General features: G+C 36.5%; 1 protein-coding gene across 1 annotated transcript in view; it reads right to left on the minus strand.

Annotated features, from left to right (window-relative positions):
- CWC27 (CWC27 spliceosome associated cyclophilin) overlaps positions 1 to 22794 on the minus strand; it is a 220497-nt gene that overhangs the window by 38365 nt on the left and 159338 nt on the right. The window contains exons 12-13 of the mRNA XM_046672058.1: positions 7452 to 7561; positions 2752 to 2855 (exon numbers count right to left, since the gene is read on the minus strand). Of these exons, the coding sequence (XP_046528014.1) occupies positions 2752 to 2855; positions 7452 to 7561 (214 nt within the window). The remainder of the gene's footprint in view (positions 1 to 2751; positions 2856 to 7451; positions 7562 to 22794) is intronic.

Below are 22794 nucleotides of genomic sequence, written 5' to 3' on the forward strand. Positions count from 1 at the left end.
TACAGTGTTTATAATAGAATCTTATTTCTTTTCTTTCTTTCCCACCCCCCCCCCCCTTTTTTTTTGCATAAAAAGTAGAATACTGCTGAATGGTACCCAAATATCTGTTGTATACCATGCCAGTGCAGCAACTCAGCCAAAAATGTGAAAAGAACAGTTTGCCAAGTTAAAGAAAACATAACAAATTGGTAATGGTTTCTATCTTGACAGAAAATGAAAATGATCCCTCAATGTGTGGTCACTCATGCGGACACATAAAAATGTCTCAGAAGCAATCATTTTACCTCAGATAACAGACCCTGACAGTGTAGTACAGCACTGGCTGATTTTTACTTCTTAGAAAAGCGGCAAGCGTGACCTACAAAATAGTCTGGGAACCATGTAATTTATGCATAACACACATGCACATGCCATGCACTCATAATATTTGCTATAAATCATTTTGAATACAAGACTTCTTTTCTGAGAGGAATATATTTTATGAGAGATGATCTAAATCACCAGACACTTGATAAAGTTGAACTGGTTTATTTATGAACAGACATGATGCTGTTGCTCATCAGGTTACAAAATTTCAATAGTCTATATTGCAATAAAAGGCACTATGTAAGGGCCCATGCATTCCATGTGATTCCTTATGGTGCCTTGAACACTAAAGATATTTTGTTAGATGTTAGATAAAACAAATACAAAAAAAATGTGTCGGTACATAGTGTACATTTCTGACTTTCTGTTTAGTAGACTGCAATTGAAAGCAGAAATGTACCTCTTGAAGACTTGGAAATGGTTCCTTTAACTTATTTCCCCTTCCTTTACCACTTATTTTTGTTCCCCAGATGGAGAACTGGCCAACATCATTGACCAGTGCTTTTTTTCCCCATCTGGTGAAGTTTTTCCATTTGTTTAACTTTCTAACGAGGATGGTAGAATATTGACTGCATTGTGAAATCACATCAGAAACAAGAATGACACTTTTAAAAACACTAATTGATATCTGAAGCTAATGAAGAATTCAAAATGAGAGAATATTGAACCAAGGGGCTAGGAAGAACCTTGGGAAGTTACATGGCCTTGCCAAGTTGAAAGTAAATTTGAATCCTGTAGGTTATGAGTTTCAAATGAAACTTTTGGGTCTAAATTTGTTGGTGACTTTCCTGTTCAATAAAAAAGGACTTAAATGGCTTATAAAAAGGTCAAAAAAACTTATTGGGCATCAAACTGCTCTTACAAAACACCATCTTGATGAGTTAAGTGTAAACGAATCAGAAACACATGGATCATATTTCCTTAAAAAATGCATATGGATTCAAAAATAAGGGGAAGAGGACTTGGCAAAACATTTTTTTGTGTGGTGGCTGAACCCAAAACATTTGAAAGATATTTTGAGACATTCAAGGAATCCAAAATAAAACTAAACCTGTCCAGTCATATAAAAAACAGAAAGTTCTTCTATGCATTATGCAGAGATAAATGTGCATTTATCTCTGTGAGTCAATCAACACTCACTGAGCCTTCACCTTTGGCACAAAACTATGGGGAAACCAGCTTCTGCCTTTAAGCAACTCTGAATTTAAGTATAAACAAATATAGATAAGTAATAAAAAGCTATTAAAAGAGACGTAAGATTTTACAAAAAATTGGCATCATAATCCAGATCACACAGAAACTATACATTGAGAAATATACGGTACTTTCAGGGTCCTAGGGTAGGTAGGATTCATTCCATTCAAGTCATCATCCCCTCAGCCCTTTTGGTTAAATTTATACATAGTTGCAGAGTCTTACTTGCTTAAATGTTTTCTTAATAAGTGTTTTTATGTATTTTTTCATGTGTGCCCCAGCCCTCTTTCCTCCACCCTCTAGATTTGGGAGTGCTCAACAAATCTTTCTGACTGGTTTCCTGGAGGCTGGGAGTGTTGAACAGAGCTTTGAAATAGGGGAGAGATGCTGTTTGGCAGAGAGGAATGAGGCCGTGATTCTGGGTTAGGGGGATGGCACGTGTGACAATTCCGAGGCTCCAGAGGGTGAGTCATGTTGGGGGGGTGACCCACTGGCTTGCCTGCAGCCATATGCCTGAGCCAGGGTGCTGAGGGAGGTGGAGGCAGTTAGGTGTGGGGAGGCCTATAGACTACATCTGAAGTCAGCTGGAGGAGAGAGGACTGTGATAAGGGAAAGCACAGTTCTTACTCTTTTTTTTTTTTTTTTGCCAGTACTGGATAAGTGCTAAGCACAGGACACACACAAGTCATTAATTCTTTTATTTCTTATCAGCGTCTTAAAAAGCTGAAAAATATCCAAAGATAAAAATAAGTTAACTATGTACGTATTGCTAGGATCCTGTAGGTCATAAATTTGAAGAGGACCTTAGAAGGATTATGAAATAGATTTCTGAGTTCTAAAACATTTGTGGGGAAGTGTAAAAAATTAATGATTTAGAATCTTTTTAGGCTGTTTTCTAGCTGTTTAATGTTAGTCTTATCTTTTCCACAATATTAGCAAGTTATTTAGGGCTGGGGTAGTGTCATACATTTCTTGTATATTTTCCACAGGCTAGCAAAATACCGGGAGCACACCACGCACTCAATAAATACTTCCTGACGTGAATGAAGTGAAAGGGTGATGAGGCCCTGAGATGATGAGGGTATGATTGAAGGTAAAGTGAAAAACAGGGATGACGTCGTGGAACTGTCCTCACAGCGTCTGCCCTGAGCCTATGTGTTCACGGTTAATATAAAGAAATCAAAGCCTTACCATCCTTCGTCATCTTCTGCTTCTGTTTCAGACACGTCATGTTCCGGAGTTTCAGCAATGGCTTGAGTGAGTTTAGACTTAAACTGGTTCAGCAGCGCGAGGGTCTGAAATAACAATTAGATTGCTAAGGTTGCTGATAAGGTTAAATTTAATTTTAGAAGAGACACAAATTTGGTAGAAAAGAAAAGATCCAAACAGGATGTAAAACACTTAGATAAATTTTTAATTTTGAAGGAAAGTAGCAAAACTGCCTGCAAGCTACAACAGTGATTGGGACTCACAAACCCTGAGGTCGCCGTGTTTGCATGTGCACTGACGTTTTCCCTCAGAGATATGTGACCATTTTCTGATTTGGGGAACATAAATTTGCTTATATAGAAGATGCTTAAATTTTAAAATCATTAGTAGCTAAGTTTTTTTTAAATTTTTTTGTTCTTTTAAAGATTGGCACCTCAGCTAACATCTGTTGTCAATCTCCCTTTTTTTCCTTCTTCTTCTCCCCAAAGCTCCCCAGCACATAGTTGTATATTCTAGTTGCATGTCCTTCTGGTTGTGCTGTGTGGGACGCTGCCTCACCATGGCCTGATGAGCGGTGCCATGTCCGTGCCCAGGATCTGAACCAGCGAAATCTTGGATCGCCGAAGTGGAGCGTGTGAACTTAACCGCTTAGCCACGGGGCTGACCCAAATAGCTAATATTTTAACGTCCACAAGATAGAGAGGTACCTCACTAAGATATGTAAAAATAAAAAAAAAAAACCAACAATGAATAGTATTTTTCATTAAACAAATGTCCAAAAATGTAAAAATATCAATGTTGGGGAAGGCGAAACGAATAAACACATCAACTGTTGGAAGACACGTAAACTGGAATGAGATCTTTAGAAAGATATTTATATGTATCAGAAACTTTAAGGTGATCACTCCCTTTGATTCTGTAATCTCAATCTTGGGAATACATGTAGAAAAATAATTTGAAATACAGAAAGTGGCATATACAAAAGATGTGCTTTGCAGCAATATTCATACAAGTGGAAAAATAGGAATATGTTAAATGTCTGTCAATAAGAAACTAGACAAATTTGGTAAAAAGCAATGAATATGTTACTATACTGTTATTAAAAATTATATACATGAAGCATTACATTCTATTGTTAAGCGAAAGAAGTAGGATATAAATATCATGTTGAGTATGTATTTTTAAAAAAAGGGAGGGCCCGTCCTGGCGGCCTAGTGGTTAAATTCAGCACACTCCACCTTGGTAGCCTGGGTTTGGTTCTCAGGCATGGACCTACACTGCTCTGTTAGCAGCCATGCTGTGCTCATAGCCCACATACTAAAAATAGAGGAAGATTGGCACGGATGTTAGCTTAGGGTGAATCTTCGTCAGCCAAAAAAAGGGGACCATTCCTTTGATTCTTGTTTGGCTCCCATGCCCTTTGTGGGTAGGAAGAAACAACAACTGCCTACAATTTTGTAATCACATTGTCTCCTGGCTATACCTTAATGGTCTACTCCAGAATTAGAGCAGAGAACAGAAGTTAGAAAAAAATTTTTATTCTACAGTTTAAAAACGTACGTAATTGTGAAATGGGATAAAGCACTACCTGTCTAAAAAATCAGATGTCTAATTAAGACACTGATACAATGAATTCAGTACTAAAATATTCACATTTCATAAGGAAAAAGATGATATTTCAATACGTGAATACCAGGTATAGTAAGGCATCACAATAAATTGCTAGGCTCCAGAATTTATCTAGGAAATACCAATAAGACCACAGTTCATGAGAAAATTAACTAGGTTTTGGTGGTCTAGAACCTCTGCTCAACAAAGACAGGTGCTGCCAAAATACTTGCAAGGAACAAAGGCAGCTATTGCTAAAAAATGACAGAGAAAAGTGCCTTCTGTTTCTGCAAATTTAATGCTCACATGAACAACAGCTGAAAATACATAAATTACCATAGCTGCTGAATGAGATGGGTTTTGGGCAAAACTAAAAATTCCGACAGAATATCCTCATAGGCATTATGAGGACTGCCCAGTGTGTTAAGGTTTACAGATTTTATCTGTTTCTAGAGTAGTAATTGTGGGACTAAGCTCTTCAAACAATGTTAGATAAAGTTTCCCTTGTTTTTAAACCTTATTCATTAACAAAATCCTTTTGTTTACATACTTCTAGTGTATTTGCTTTATAATAAGAAAAAAGGTTATTGGAGAAATATTAGAAAATAAAGAGAGGCAAAACAAAAATATCTATTATTCCAACACTCAGAATAACCATTGTGGATAACTTGGTACATATCCATCAAGGCTTTTTATGTGTCTTTGTGTGTGTGCATGTGCTTATATATCTGTATCTGTATTATGTATATATATATATTACATATATGTATATCTCCATATGCACATCTCTTTATGCATCTATTGCTTAAAAGTAAACCCTACTGATTTTTAATGGTGGATGTTTGTACACTTGGAAATGTCTTTTCTGAAGGCATAAAGAAAAATAAAAACAAAGGAGACTTCTTAGTGGAATGAAATTTTAAAACTTCCTCGAAAATTATGCTAGACCTTGTTCTTTTTCCTTGAGTTAAAAGTGGCAAAGCAGTCTGTTTTTAGAGCCAATTAATAGGCTGCTGGCATTTGCTCAAAGAAGGGGGACTGTGACAAACAAAAAAACATCCTCCTGGCCTTTCGTAGCTTCTTCTATTTTCAAGATTGGACTTTCTCTAGCTGCTTGCTAAAGGTAAGAGAGGACACTAGGCAGAAAAGCAAACATCACAAAAATAAGGGGGTGGTAACAACATAGGCTGAAGAAGATAGGATCTGCATGGAGGCATTTCTGTTTGGCATCTATAGGGGAAGCAGTTTCCTGGCTTTTACTTGAAGGAATGAATGGCTAACCACTTAAAGCATGGCTCTTCAGCACAGTGTGAGCCTTCTCAGCATGGAGAAGCTGTTTCGAAGGGGCCCTGCCTTGGCAGACTTGGTGTATGCATATCTACACTTAAGAGTCTCTCAAATGGCCTCTGTGCCTCCAGTCCTGCCCTGGGTCCAGTCTATTCTCCATACTGTACCCAGGTTGGAGGGATCTTCTCAAACTGCAAAGGAGATCAGATCACCTCCTCCCCTCAATGGCTCCCACTGCCCTTAGGGTAAATCTAAACTCCTTAATATGGCTCAAAAAATACGTTGCATAAACTGGCTCCTGCTTACCTCTCCAGCCTCATTGCTCTCATTCTCTTAGTTTACGTTCCAGTCATACTTAACATCTTTTAGTTCTTTGCAAAGAGGTCAAAGACTTCTCATGTACTGTCGCTTTTCTCTAGCCACATATCTCCTATTCAACCTTCAGAGCTCAGCTGACAAGTCGTTTTCTCTGGGAGGACTTCCCAGATTCTTAGGCCAAGTTAGGTCCCACTGCCATACATTTACATAGTTTCCTGTACCTAACCTGTCATAGTGCTCACCCCCTTTTATTGGTATTACTTATTTAACTCCTCTTTTCCCTGATAGCTCAGAGAGGACAGGGATGTGTCCACCCTGCTTGCCACCAAATACAGTGATCAGAACACGGTAGGTTCTTAATAATTATTTGCTAGGAGGGGAAAAAAAGAGGAATGCAATAGTAAGAGTGGACCCTAGCATCTTTGGTAGCACGTTCACTACAGTTGCTATTCAGAGGACTTTGTGACTCCCTGAAAACAAGTTAATAATGTACTTTTTCTTAATTTCATTTGATGTGCTATTTCTTTTGAAAATTGCACATGTTAGTTCTCTGTAATTACAATTTCCTATACTTGACTTCTTGTTGAACTTTCCCTGTGATTATTTTCACGCTAAGTACTGATGCATGATCCTTCCTTACCAGTAATTAGGTGTCATTTATAATATAGCTCCTGATTAGATTAATTTATCCGAACGGGCTTGGGCTTTTTAATTTACTTTTATTTTGCCTGACTTATTTATATGCCTAAAAAGGATGTTTTCATATATATATATATATATATATATATATATATATATATATATATATGGCAGCAACAAAATAAATGATTTTGGTCTGCCCCCTAGCTTTTCAACATGAGGGCCTGCTGAAGAGATTTGGTTTATCGAGTGCCAAGTGCTGCATGACATGTACGGCTGACACCAAAATTGCTGAGCTAGCTTCTTATCTCTTTTTATTCTTGATTTCTGACAATCTCATATTACTTCTTTAAGATTCGGGAATTACTTGCAATAAGCAGAATTTTATAATATTATTTACAGTAGAAGTCCACTAGTGGATCAAATACCTTATTCACAGGCAGTGTACAATTTTAAGCTGAGCTGGCTAGTCAGCATGTGAGATGCTGGGCTGGACAAGCCCTCCCCATCATTTATAATCACCACTTCTCCATTCCATAATATTTACTTAGACAAAAGTTCTACCTGAGTATCTGATAATATGTGGCTTTACAAGGTTCCTATGGTCGATATGGGAGTACAAGGTTGAAACATGAAAGTTTTAGGCTTTTTGCCTAAACCATTTTGCATAAGTGGCCAAGTCCTTGTCACTCCACCTATGTAAATATACCTGTTTTCATTTTTAAGAGGCAGTGCTGCCCATGATGTATAATCAAATTAGGCTCCATTTGCAACACTTGAAAACAATAAAAGGCAATGCATTACTTATGGATTTTGGTTTTCAAAGTTACCTGGTCTTCCCGGGAAGTTCCCTTCTTTGGCTGCTGCTTCCTCAAAGCCTCATACTTCTGCTTTTCTCGTCTGTATTCTGCAACAGCACCATCCGGAGCAGCTTCCTCCTCTGAAGAATATAGAATATTCTTCAATAAATAGTAAAAAGGATCTGTGGGTTCCTCTGAATGTCTATGCTCATATCCCTGAAAAGGAGGTCAGGACCTGGGACTGGTTTTCCTCCATTTAATTTAAAACCAAACCAATAAACTCCACCAGCTCCACAACTATTTCCTAGATTAGAAAGTGGTTGATGTCAATTTATCAACCAATTTTATAAACATCTATATTATATACTGTACTGTTGTAGTTGCTTTCATTTGTACTCATTTGACTATAAAATTGCCTATCTCACTTTTAAGATAATGAAGATTTTCCCCAAATTCAGCAATACCATTTTACATCATTCCCCTGCCTTACAAGGTAAAATCTTTCAATATTGGTTGATTTTCCAATTATCTGCCACTTTTGTTCTCCAGCTAAAATGACAACAAACAACTTCAATTTGATGGCATCATAAAAAATAAATACATCTACAAATAGGTCAGTTAGGATAGTTACTAAAGCAGACAAAAATAATTTTTACTAAATTAGAAATTAGAAAACAAATCTATGGATTTGATCCTGCAATAATTTCATGTGAAGATTAGTTAACATCTGGGTTCACAAAACACAGTTTTGCTTCAAAAAACAAGTATTAACATTTTACAATATCTTACATGTATATGTATTAATGAAAATTTGTGACTTAAAAAAACCCTTATCTTTTCTCATCTTTGGCTGGCAAACCAAGATGAGCCAGATGTAATCAAGAATGCTAGTAATCTTTCTACTCAAGCCTTAGTTTGTGGCTTGCCTCTTTGTTACCTAGTTTGAAGAACGTTATTAATGTGCAATGTATTAACAGTCAGCCATTTTGTTCAAGTGATTTTCCAGTTAAAAAAATGTGTGAGCTAAGAAACAAGTAGTCTTTTTATGGTTACCTAGTATCATTATTTTGATGCAACTTGAATAATCAGTTTTATAAACAACTTTATATGGAATCATTAAAAGTATATCCAGCTCTGCTTTCAAAACTGACAGCTATAAATACTAAAAACTGAGTGCATTAATGAAAAAGAAAGTGTTAAATACAGAAGTAATATTTTAGGCACATATGCTTAGTAACCACTAGTGAAGAGAGGATAGTAATAGTTGGTATATATAAAGTGATTTCTTATAACGGATTTTTAAAAATTACTTTTATGTTTTTCTATTGAATTACATCTTTGAATACCTCTCTTCTTTTTATTCCATAGTAGTTGGCTTTACATTGCCCTGGGATAAAGACTAAACACCTTAACATGACTTAGGAGTCCCTGTATGAGGCAACTGATGCTTTCGTTTCCAGGCTCATCTCTCACAACTCCTTCCCGCAACCACCTTGACGTGCTTTCATTTGCCTTATAACTACTATTCTTTGAACTCATCCTGCTCTCTTGACCGCTAGCCTTTGCTCATGCTGTTCCTTCTTTCGGGTATACTAAAAACACTCCATCTCTACACTCCCCAATTAATTTTCCTTGCTTAATTCCTGCTCATTTTTTTACGTCTCAACTTGGCGGGCATTTCTGTCCTGGAGCCTTTTTTGATTCCACACCTGAAATCTGGTTTGGACGTACCTCCTTTGAGCTTCCACAGCACCTCTTAGTGCTCATCACTTTGTGGTAATTTCTTGCTTTCTCTTCTTTAATCCTCACTAGACATTAAACCCCTTGAGGACAAGTCATATTTCCCTGAGACTTAGAACAATGTTTGGCACATGTTAGAAGCTCAATAAATAGTCAAATAAATGAAGGAAGTAATGAAACTGGAGAAGAGGAAAACAAGAAGGTAGCAGGTCAATCTGGGCCCCAAGACTCACAGTTATAGACAGTATTTGCCATGCATCTGGATATATCTGGATGCAGGATGCATCCATCATATTTAGGGAGTCAATAATATTTCTTTCTTGATAATTTCCCTATGGCAGAATTTCATAAAATCCTCAAAAAATTCTGATGAGTATCCGTAGAACTGTTTAATGTTTTAATAATTAAATGCAAAAAAGCAAGGACAAATTCTTTACTTAGATGTTCAGCTACAGGTGACTGAAAACTTTTTTTTTTAAAGATGTAGAAATGACATTTTCTTTTCTTTTCTTTTCTTTCTTTCTTTATTTTTGAGGAAGATTAGCCCTGAGCTAACATCTGCTGCCAATCCCCCTCTTTTTGCTGAGGAAGACTGGCCATGAGCTAATATCTGTGCCCATCTTCCTCTACTTTATACGTGGGACACTTGCCACAGCATGGCTGGTAAGCAGTGCCATGTCCACACCCGGGATCCGAATGGGTGAACCCCAGGCCGCCGAAGTGGAACATGTGAACTTAACTGCTGCGCCACCGGGCCGGCCCCTTAAAACTTTTATTTGTGGTGAGAATTTTTAAATAAGTGGAAAGGCTGATACAGATGAATTTAGTCACCTCATGTCACAGGTAAGTCAAACTTACAAGCTTCAGAACAAATTCAGCTTATTTTAGTGTTTAACATTCATCTCCTTAAATATGGTCCCCTTCAGCAAGAATCAGCCACTTGATTCACTTTTTAGGAATGCGAAGGAAGCAGAAAATTTAAAAAAAGTTGCGCCACAAAGAAACCTTAAAAATCAGTTTAAAAAAGTCAAGGATGGGCAAAATAAAGTAAGGAAGTTCTATAGCTAAGTTGCTGATAACATTAAAAGGTCTCCTAATAAGTTAGAAAAAATACTTACCTCATCTTGGAAACTGAATAGTAGTGACAGAATTTTTTTAAATGGCTATACTGTATATGAAGTATGTATACTTTATATACAGGCTATACTATAATATATACTATGTCTATAGTATATATCCTCTTATAGTATACATACCATAAAGTATATATACTTCATATATAGTAAAATTCACTAATTTTGGGTGTACAATTTGATGACTTTTGGTATCGTATACAGTGTGTATGTAACCTCCACTGCAATCAAGATAGAGAACTGTGCCATAGCCCTAAAAAGTACCCTAGTGTCCCCTTACAATCGATTCCCTCTTCTTTCCCTGGCCCCAGGCACCACTGATCTGCTTTCTGTCACCATACCTTTGCCCTTATTAGAAACTCATACAAATGGAATCATACATTATATAGTCCTTTATGTCTGACTTTTTTCACTTAGCGAATATTTTTGAGATTCATTCATGTTGTTGAGTGTTCCTTCAAATAACTCAGAGTATTCCACAGTATAGATATACTCTAATTTGTTTATTCTTTCACCAGTTGGTAGACTTTTGAGTTGTTTCCAGTTTTTGCCTATTATAAATAATGCTTCTGTGAACATTCACATACAAGTCTGCTTGTGGACATACATTTTCATTTCTCTTGGGTAAATATCTAGGAGCTGGGATTGCTAGGTCCTATGATAAGTGTATGTTTACTTTTTTTTTTTTAAAGCACGTCTTTAAAGATTTTATTTTTTCCCTTTTTCTCCCCAAAGCCCCCCAGTACATAGTTGTATATTCTTCGTTGTGGGTCCTTCTAGTTGTGACATGTGGGATGCTGCCTCAGCACGGTTTGATGAGCAGTGCCATGTCCGTGCGCAGGATTCGAACCAATGAAACACTGGGCCGCATGCAGCGGAGCACAAGAACTTAACCACTTCGCCACAGGCCAGCCCCTATGTTTACTTTTATGAGATACTGTCATACTGCTTACCAAAGCGGCTGCACCATTTTGGCTGCATCATTCTTGCCAGCAGTGTAGGGAGCTTGAGTCACTCTACATTCCCAATTATATTTGGTACTACCATTTAACTTTTGCCATTCCAGTGGATGTGAAGTAGTATCTTGTGTGGTTTCAACTTGCATTTCTCTGATGACAAGTGATATTAAACATTTTGTATGTGCTTACTGGTCACTCATATATCTTCTTTTGTGAAGTGTTTCTTCAAATCTTTTGCCCATTAAGACATTTTTTTCTTATTATTGAGATTTAAGAGTTTTAAAAATATATTCTGGATACAAGCCCTTTGTTAGATATATGCTCTGCAAATGGTTTAAGTCTGTGATTTACCTTTTCATTTTCTTAAACGTACCTTCAAAGAGCAAAAGTTAAGTTTTGATAAACAGCATTTTATCACTTTTTAATTTTATAGATCATACTTTTTGTCTTATCTAAAAAATCGTTGCTTGCTGCAAGGGTTAAAAAGTTTTTTCAAATGTTTTCTTTTAAAAGTATCAAATTTTATCTCTTGTTTAGCTATATGATTTATTTCAAGTTATTTTTTGTGTATTGTATAAGGTAAGGGATGAAGGTATATATTTTTAAAATATAGAGATGTCACTTGTTATAGTACCATTTGCTGTAAGAAAGTAAAAAGGCTTTCTTTTCTGTATTGAATTACCATTGCACCTTTGCTGAAAATCAATTGACTATATGTGTGTGACTCTATTTCTGGATTATCTCTCTTCTGTTAATCTGTGTCTCTCTTTATGCCAGTATTACACTTTCTTCATTACAGCAGGTTTATAATAAGTCTTGAAATCAGGTAGTGTTAAGCCCTCTAACTTTGTTCTTGTTTTTCAAGATTATTTTAACTCTTCTTGTTCCTTTGCTCTTCCACATAAATTTGAAATCAGCTTGTTAATTTCTAAAGTCAGCTAGGCATGGAATGTATAAATTAATTTGGGGAGAACTGTTATCTTAATTCACAATATTGAATCTAATAGAATTTTACTGAATTAATCTGCCATTGTTTTTGAGGTCTGTAATGTAGTCTTCTTGGTTCTCACCATCATGGCACGTGATGGTGCTGGTTGTGGGGTAGGAGTGGTGAGTAGCTATTTGTGCTCATCTTTGTAACTATCCCAGGACCAGTATTTCAGAGATAGGAATGTTTTGAAACAAGTAAATGTAAATATAAAATGACTGGCTGATATTCATTCTAGAAGAAATAACATGAAATACCAAAAATAAAGAATAAGCAGCTTTTACAGAATGGAAGACAAATAGAGAAGCACCTCTCTTCTATCAAAATCTCAGGGGAATATGAAAAAGAAGGTATAGCCATATACCATATACCATCTGCAGCTTCATGTTCATTGCAGCATTATTCACAAGAGCCAAGATACAAAAATAATGTATGTGTATGCCAAAGGATAAATAGATAAAGAAAATGTAGTATATACACACAATGGAATATTATTCACCCTTAAAAAAGGAAATCTTTCTTGCCATTTGCAAAAACATGGATGAACCTGAAGGACATAATGCTAAGTAAAATAAGCCAGACACAGAAAGACACATACTGCATGATCTCACTTTTGTGTGGAATCCAAAATAAGTTGAACTTATAAAAGCAGAGAGTAGAAACGTGGTTGCCAGGGGGTGGGGGGTGGAGAAAATGGGCAGATCTTGGTCAAAGGGTACAAAGGCTCAATTATTTGGGACAAATATTTTCTGGAAATCTAATGTATAACATGGTGACTATAGTTAATAACACTATATTGTATACTTGAAATTTGCTAAGAGAGTTGATCTTAAGTGTTCTTACCACACACACACACACACACACACACACACAAATTGTAACTATGTGAGGTGATGAAAAAGTTAGCTGGACTGTGGTAATCATTTCACAATGGCTTCGCTAGTTCTTAGTCTTCTGAGATTTTTAATTGCCTGATTTAAGCATGTCTTTCTCCTCCTCCTGCTTTTACTTCTAGTGAAAATGAACAAGCAAACAGCTTATGAACAGCTGTGAGGTCTGCTGTTCTTTCATTATCCACATCTGTGACACCAGAATTAAGCCTGTTAAGGTTTCCTCTGGACTGCATGGAAACTGTAACCCAAACACTTTTACATGGCAAATATGGCCAAACACAATGACATCTGCTGCACAAACCAACTGTGTAAAAATCTGGTCAACTCTTCTATTTCCTAACTGGGTATATCATTAGTATAAACTACTTCTATTTATAGTGTGATCAACTATGAATGATCATGGCACATTCATTTTTCATGTTTTTATTTCTCATCAGTATACTGAGAAATTTCCTTAGCTGTATATTTCAGTTCACTAATTCTCTGTTTAGTTGTATCTAATCAGTTTTTAAGACATAAATTGAGTCACTGATTTTAATAGTTATATTTTTTATTTCTACATACTCTATTTGGTTCTTTTTCAAATCAGCCCATTCTTTTTTGACAGCCTTAGGGTTTTATTACGATTTTTATTCCTTCAAAAATATCTTAATTATTTAAAACACACTTATTATGTTGTATGTTTTATTCTTCAGAATCTTTCTGTTATGTCTTGTCTTTCTCCTTAGAGTGGTCATTTCTCTCTATGTTTTCTAATTTTTGATTGTGAGTTTATCATTAGCTAGAGCTGCATCTCCATCATGCCAAGGAATCCTAGGCACCCAGGATTGTGTAAAGGTTCCTAGAGAGAGCTTTTGCATTTGTTTCTACCGGGTAATTAAGGGGTTCCATTGTTCCAGAGCCATTTTTTCCAAGTTAATTCCTTGGCTTAGCATTCCTGTACCATATAGGTAGTATACATTCAGACTTGATAGCCATGCCTGGTAGAGGTTGAGTTTTGATTTTTTGTAAAAGGCTTTTTTCCCCCCCTTCCCACACATAGCTCTGAAAAATGACAAGCTTCTTTGTGGCCTTCATGACCAGGTGGACAGTTATGCTAGCCCAGCTCTTTTGACTCAAGGCCATATCTCTGTCCAAGTATGAGATTAAAACCCCAGCTTCAAGCTATTAGAACCTACATCTGGTTCCAATATCCCCCTGGGTAACCAGAGTGTCAGCTTGCCCACTTAATGCTCTGATTACGCCTCCTCTTTGTTTGTGGTACCTAGGAATTTTCTTTTCTTTCTTTCTTAACTTCTTTTTTTCTCTCTCTCTCTTTCAAGCATAGCTAAGTATTTAAATTGGGCTGGATCATATTTTATGCAGCATTTCTATATATTTCTAGGTGAATGAAGTTCTGTGTTAACTCAGTTCATGTTGCCAGAACAGGAAGTAGCACATTCATTTCTCATGTGCTTGAAGCCCCCTGAATAAACAAAAATTGAATAAGTGACTGCATGATTTTACTGACATAAAACTGGCTAATAAAATACACAAGGAGTTTGAAAAATTCAATTTCTCTAAGTACAGAGTGCTCTACTTTTACTTTTCTTATAAATCTTAATATACACTGGATGATAATTCATAAATAATAATGATGTAGTATGATGACTATTTGTCATTAACTGAGATTTCTATAAAACATACGCTAAATAAATAGGAATGAAGAACAGGGGAAAAAAGAACATTTACTAAGGCCCTACTATATGTTAGGCACCATGGTAAGGTGCTTTTATTATCCACGAAGAACGTATCCATAAGCCTATTTTACAAATGAGGAAATAGGATGGACCACAAGTAGAATAAAGTAAAGCTGGGGTTTGAGCCGGAGTCTGTATAACACTAAAGGCCCACACTGTGCCCTCCTGTCTTCAATTAAAACTTCAAATCAGAAAATAAAATTTACTGCAAAGTGCCCCCTGTGTGCTTGGCACCCTGAGAAATCCATGAAAGATATCTAAAATATATATGATACAGGCTTTTCATTCCGGAAAGTAATCTAAAGGGTAAAATGAACATAACATATGTGAAAATAGTTAAGAAATCAAGCCATTGATTCTAAGTGTCAAACTGCTGATTCTTGGGTAGCATACCAGCCTCCTAGAGGGCTTAAAACTGACCTGTGTTACACTGTTAGAATGAAATTTTAAAAAATATCTTAGCTCTGAGATAAAACGAGGTAATATACATGAATGGGCTTGGTGAAAAGAGTGTCCAGCATCACTCTAACCATCAGTTTAGTATCAGAGCATCAGTTTCCTACAGCACAGGAGCTGGAAGTTACCTTGAGGATCTTCTAATCTGAGTTCTCGGTTTATAGGTGAGGCAACCAAGGTCCGGGGAGGTGAAGTGACTTAGTTAACGTCCCATGTGGACTAGTAGCAGAGTCTGGGCTAAAACTTGTGTTCTGACTCTTAGTTTAGGAGAGAACCTGTAGTAGGACTGAAGAATAAGTACGGCACTTCTGTCCCTGCTTGTTCTAAAGAATGCCTCTAATTCTTCCCCTGAGAGCTAGTCAGAAACTTAATCCTTGCTCCACTTGAATCTCTTCATTACAAAACCTTTTTGTTCTGAGCAGAAAGGGGTGATGACAATTCAATTATTGGTTACTCAGCTAATGAACCAGTGGTATCCATCTACAAATCTCATTATATATATAAAAGGGCTTATACCCTCTACTGTCTCAGGACCAGAGCTGAAGGAGCTAAAAGCTCTAAGCAGCTGCACATTCATCCATTTTTAAAAAAAAGTTATTGAGTGACTACTATGTGCCAGAAACTGTTGGTAAGCCTGCTTATAAATGATTCTAAATAGATCTAAATTCAGTACTTCAAGGAAATTTTTGAAAAATCCTCATAACAAATGAAAATTTTTATATAAATAAAGGTGAAGTATTAGGGATAACAGTGAACAGCACTTGAAACAAAAGGGACAGACTTTAATGGATACAGAAAATATCGATGCTACTGATATCTACTTGTATCTCATCAGACTTTCTAGAAGCTACAAAGTATGTTTTTATCAAACTTTATATACACCAGACCTTAAATTAATTATAGGAAAATTACCAGATTTGAAAATAGTTAACATTTCAAGTACTCACTATGTGCCAGATACCAGTACTTGAATTACTTGTTTAATCCTCATAACCAACAACCCAAGGAGGAAGGCATATTATTAGCCTCATTTTGCCAAAAGGAAACTAAGGCAGTAAGAGGTTAAATAACTTATCTCAGGCATTATAAAAATGGGAATATAAATCCATGTAGTCTGGCTCTAAAATACAAGCTTTAAACCAGCTTGGTTATTTTTTCCTCATGTCTGAGACACAAGAAAACTTATAAGAAAATATTCTAATTTGACATAAAAAGGCATCAGATCACCAACTCGATGTGTTCTGATGAAATAAAAGCCTACCAAAAAAAGGTCCTAAATTCCTGCCAGACCATAATATATGGCAAGTGCAGTCTCCCAAACAGTGGATGTATGCAAATAATTCCCACCTAGGAGGAATCCTTTATGGCTTTCTCTTGATTTTCTTTAGTTAATCATATTTTCCCCACATTTGAACCTTTCAGCACTTTGTAGCTCCCAACCACACTATATCATAACTGTCTTGGGGCTGGCCCGGTGGCACAGTGGTTAAGTGTGCACGTTCCACTTCGGGGGCCGGGGGTTTGCCGGTTCGGATCCCAGGTATGGACATGGCACCACTTGGCAAGCCATGCTGTGGTAGGCATCCCACATATAAAGTAGAGGAAGATGGGCACAGATGTTAGCTCAGGGCCAGTCTTCCTCAGCAAAAAGAGGAGGATTGGCAGCACATGTTAGCTCAGGGCTAATCTTCCTCCAAAAAAAACCAAAAACCAAAAAACTATCTCTTTGTCTGTATTGACCTTTAGGCTATAAACTCACATGGCAAGAACTATGCCTGTTTGTGGCCTAGCATACAGACTGCATATAATATGTACTCAATAGATAGTAGCTGAATGAACAAATGAAGAGATTGATCATTTTTAGTGTCATAGCTGCCTTATTGCTCTTGTTGGATGGAATGGCTCCTTGAGGGGTTTGTAGGGGCTTAGGGCCCCTACCCTACAAATGATTTTTCAATAGATAGTTGCCTAATTAAGTTGAGTTGTAAGGAATTAGATAATTTCTGACACTTATTAGAGGTGAGAGGAGTGGGAGAAGTTAATTTTAAGGCAGTTACCCCTGACTAAGGCTCCTGAGCACTAGGCCTTCTGGGTAGAATTCTGTAAGAGTTGCAGCCATTCACTGCAGCTTTACCATCTCCCTAAGGAGCTACGGGGGATAAACTACATATCCTGCCCCCGAGTCCGAATGCCTGTTTTTCGGTTCATTTTATTAAGAAAATCCATTATGGAAATGATAACAATGGGAATATTCTGTGACATTAAAATGAAAGTCTACATGTAACATAGTCTTTATTATTATTTTTCATAATTATAATCCATACTATTTATTGGGTGACTAGAAGTTGAATTTGTACTAATTTTGTTATAAATATAATTGAAAGTTGCTTAGATACTCTTTAAAAAAGTGAATAAGAAAAAAACTGGTCTCTCTATCCAATAAAACTGGCAAAGTGAAAACTTATTCACAACAAAGAAATTATTTATTGGAGGTATCTCTATGCACATTTTACAAAGACTAGGCAGAAGTTTAGCCAAAGAATAGGCTAAAATTTTATTTTTTTCCATACAATGCACTAAAATAAGATACCTATGATTTATTCACTTTATTTATTTATTCAATTTTATTTTCAGCATATTTTTTATTCTACAAATCAAACAATACTGGCTCCATCTGGTGGTAAAAATAAGCCTACATAGTTTCATGAAAACTAGTAAAAAATGGTTAAATAATTTAGGGACTACCTGAAGTATGCGTGAACACTGAACAATGAACACTGAAGATTGAAGTATGCTTCAACATTGAACACTGATTAAATGAAATTCAGTCTACATTTACATGATTTTTAAACTTTTCCTTCTCTAGCCTCATTGCTTCATGTTATTTTGGGGCTTAAAATAATTCTTAAAATAAAGTAATACAGAATATTTTCTTCTGTGTTTTGCTATTAGCTGTTTTGAGAAATGTGAAGGTAACAAGTTATAATACACTTACAATTTATCCAGATTTTCAGGTCATATTCCATTTTGGAATATAAACTATAAAAATACTCACTGATTTTCAGCTGTACTTTCTAATAGACATTTCCAGAAGGGGTAGCTTGTGAATATATGAGAGTTCATATCTAGGAGTTCTGTATATTCATATTCTACTGACTGATTAATCTTAATTTTTAAATTCAGTATAAAAGGAGTATGTACAGAATCACAACACAAATATTAGTACTAAGAAGTTTTCAGGCAGCAATAACCTGCTCATTTTTTGTTTGTTTGTTTGTTTTTGGTGAGGAAGATTGGCCCTGAGCTAACATCTGTTGCCAATTTTTTTTTTCTTCTCTTTGTTCTCCCCAAAGCCCCCCAGTAAATAGTTGTATATTCTAGTTGTAGGTTCTTCTAGTTCTGCTGTGCGGGACACTACCTCAGCATAGCTTGATGAATGGTGCTAGGTCTGCACCCAGGGTCCGAACCAGCAAAATACTGAGCTGCCAAAGTGGAGTGCACAAACTTAACCACTTGGCCATGGGAAGACTGTCGCTGAGCTAATGTCTGTGCCAATCTTCCTCTAGTTTTTTTCCTTGTATGTGGGATGCCACCATAGCATGTTTTGATGAACAATGTAAAGGTCTGCACCCAGGATACAAACCCGTGAACCCTGGGATGCTGAAGTGGAGAACATGAACTTAACTAGTATGCCACCAGGCCAGTCCCCAAAACCTGCTCATTTTACAGATGAAAAAACTCAGGTTCAGGGAGGTTAACCCATTGTTCTAAACTGGGAATATGAGAAACCAGAGTTTCTGACAATCCAATGTTGTTTCCTCTCTCTATATACTACTATACGTATTTTCTCTTTGTAGTGCATAATCCCTGCAGATATATTTTATTACAGTTTAAAAATCCTTTGAAATTACATGATTTTATAGTACAGTGTGACCATTTACAAAATGGCATAAATCCCCAATATAGATTTAATTCTCTAATTAGGAATTTTCTTAGTTTTCACTTTTGTTATTTTTCCCTTAAAATATTAGAAATTTTTAAAAAGTTGTTTTAAGCCCCACTCCTATCCAAATACAAAATCTTACTTCTTTTTTTCAGAGTAGATTGCTTTGTTGAGTTTATAATTCAAATAGCAGTCGTGTGGTAATTTATCATTATAACAGCACACAGTTTAGTTAACAAAAGTATTATACTAAAAATCAATTCAAATGAATTTAGGTGAATTTATCTAATAAATTAAGAGATGAAGAGAACTTAAATCAGTAAACATTAAATTGGTTTAAATTGGGTTTAATTGTCTTATCTTTTACTAATAAACTTTTTGGTTATATAGACTCCAACAAGTAGCTTTTAGTCAGATGTTTCTCCATTCTTCTCACTAATGATCACAAGGGACAATTCAATATATAAATGCTTACTGAAGATTACTGAGGGACATGAATGGCTTTTCTTCTGGCGGCTCCAGCTTTCCACCTGTCAACTCTAGCCTGTTGCTTCCGTTCAAATTTCCCTCGTTCTCCCTCACACGGACCTCAGGACCAGCACAAAGGTTGATTGATGCTGTCCCCAGGACCCTCAACAGAGCACACTCTGTACCTCTCCAGATGGTGTGACCCACAATTTTTGTAGTTTCATGGCCATTTTGACAACATCTCTATGTTGCCCCTTCATTCTAGACATGGAAACTACAAATTATGTACTCCATGTTGCAGCAATAAGAAAAAAAAAATTCTTCAAGATAAAAAGATTTCATGAAACCAATCAGGGAGGATACTAGAGAAAGAATTGCTACCTAAAATTGCCTAAGACTATGATTACCCTAGCAAATTAAACACTGTGGAATATCCGCGATTATAATAGCACTTAAAGGAGGGTTCTATTGTTTCCTGGTAAACATATGAGGTACTTCTCTCCAAGTAGTCATAAGAGTTTATAAACCAGTTCAAAACAGTCCTTAAATACTTGCATGTGTGGTATTGCAGAGCATTATCTCTCCCGCATGACTGAGGAAACCGAGGCAAAAAAGTGGCTTCTAAAATACAAGTTTGGCCACCACCACAAGCAACATCACCTTTTTCTAGGACCTAGCAAGTCTGAGAGAACATTAAGAACTCTGCGCCTGATTTCTCACTTAACTTAATTGTGTATTATCTCTATTTTATGCACAAAGAAACAGAGGTTCTGAGAGGTTAAGTTTCTTGCCCAAGGTTAAATGGTTAATAAATGATAGAGCAAGGATTTAAAATCACGGTTCCCAGACTTCAAAGCCCATGCTTTTTCTATTCGATTACACTGCAAACAGTTATGGGGAGGGGGCACTGTTACAGATGGGAGTGAGGGAAACCAAGGCAGTTCCTGATGCTAAGGAGCTTACAGGCTAGAAAAGGTATGATAAGACATACTCTTCAACTGTGCCGTGGCACAAATGACATGAGAGAGGTCTTGATGAAGCACTTAGAAAATTCCTGCAGAGAGGGAGAGGGAAAGCTGGGCGGAGGAAGTGGTGGTATAACTGGGCCTTGGTGGAGAAATGAGGTTTAGCCATAGCAGGTAGGAGAGACATCATAACCAAAGCATGAAGGCAGCATGGTGCAGGACACACATGAGGAAGAGGAAAAATGTTTGTGAAAATGAAGAACAGGGGAATACGATGTGGAATAAGGAAAATAAGATAAAAAATTCGATCACAAAAGTTCTGAGTGTCAGATTAAGGAATTTGAACTTTACTTTGGTAAGCAATGAGCAGCTACAATGTACATCTTGTGGGTCTATAATGCAAGTGTTTGTGAGCTTTGTATAAAACTAAATGAAATGCGTTGAATCATCCTAGATTGTTATGTTGTTTGAACTCATTTCTAAGAATTTTTTTAAAGGGTATTTTCTTATTTTGGTACCAGCTTGAGTTAGTTGATAAAATCGGGGGCAGAGTTCCAAGTTTCCTACTCCCATACTTCTCTTAATCAATGAAAACAATGCATTCCTCAGTAGTTGGGTGAAGAGGAGAGCAAAGGCAAACGAGTAAGAGAGAGACAGAGAGAGACTGACTCCTAAAATCTTTTTGAGATTTTTCTCTAACTACTTTAGGAAGGAACTTTGAAAAATACCCTGGTAAAATGATTTTTCCACATCTATCAGAATATTCTAATTGGAATGCGAAAATACGTGCAGTTGTTTGAAAGTATCATGCCCAGTTGTTTCTGGCTCTGTTCACTGCCTCAGAATTTTTGACCTGCATAGACCATGTTCTGTACTATAGGTACACAAACTCTGGTTCAGATTAAATACCCCTGTTTTCCAATCCCCATCTTTAATGATATCTCTAACAAGCTAAATTTTGAGATGAGGTGAGGGTAGGAAAAAGGTCATCAAATTATGCTTCAGCTGTGTCCCAATGTGCTTTCTGGAACCTGGGTTTGGAGGCTGAGTTGGATGGGGGTCACCTTGCTCAATCTTAGTGGTAATGCTGTGAATTGCAGGCAGCCCTCAGTCTGCTGATTCTGGCTTAGGTCATATTGTTTGTGGCTTACTTTATTTTATCTTTTAAGGAAGCAATACTTTGCAGTTTTAGAGTGGAAAGTACATTGGACAAAAGTTCTTACTCTGCAAATCTACTGTTTAAGTTAGGGTGAATACTAAACATCTTTAATGCTTCGGTCCCTTCATTTGCAGAATGGAAACCACAGTACTTGTTTAATCTACTTCTCTGGACTGTTATAGAACTAAATGTAATGAGGCACGTGACAAGACTTTGTAAACTGTTCATGCTCTACAAATATGAGGTATTATTATTTGGCAGCGAATACAGGGCAGCATATTTTATGTCTATAAGTTACTTTATAGTTATGTTCCCCTTCAAATGATTAAATCTCATTTGAAGAAGCAAGGAGTAGACATCATACTTTTCATTTTATTAAGATATTTGTTTGAGGGGCTGGCCTGGTGGTGCAGCAGTTAAGTTTGCACGTTTCACTTCAGCGGCTTGGGGTTCGCTGGTTTGGATCCTGGGTGTGGACATGGCACCGCTTGTCAAGCCATGCTGTGGCTGGCATCCCATATATAAAGTAGAGGAAGATGGGCATGGATGTTAGCTCAGGGTAAGTATTCCTCAGGAAAAAAAAGAGGTGGATTGGCAGCAGCTATTAGCTCAGGGCTAATCTTCCTCAAAAAGACAAAAAAAATAAAATAAATTTCTATTAAAAAAAGATATTTGTTTGAATAAAAAATATTTCTGTATATTAAATATTTTCAAAGCACCAATAAAACTTATAATTGGAAGAAATGTGGAAAATCCTTTTGTGAAGTGAATTATCAAAACTTAATTTATTTTCCTATGCATTTGGATGTTCAAATGCAGCATTCTTAGCATGAGGCTTACCTATAATTCTGAATTTGCTTAAGAATAAGCAGCACCTGCTGGCATACTGATAGGATGGAAAACGCTTTGCTCCTCCTATCTTCTACCTAT

Source organism: Equus quagga, chromosome 9, assembly GCF_021613505.1.
Source record: "Equus quagga isolate Etosha38 chromosome 9, UCLA_HA_Equagga_1.0, whole genome shotgun sequence".
Lineage (NCBI taxonomy): Eukaryota > Metazoa > Chordata > Mammalia > Perissodactyla > Equidae > Equus > Equus quagga.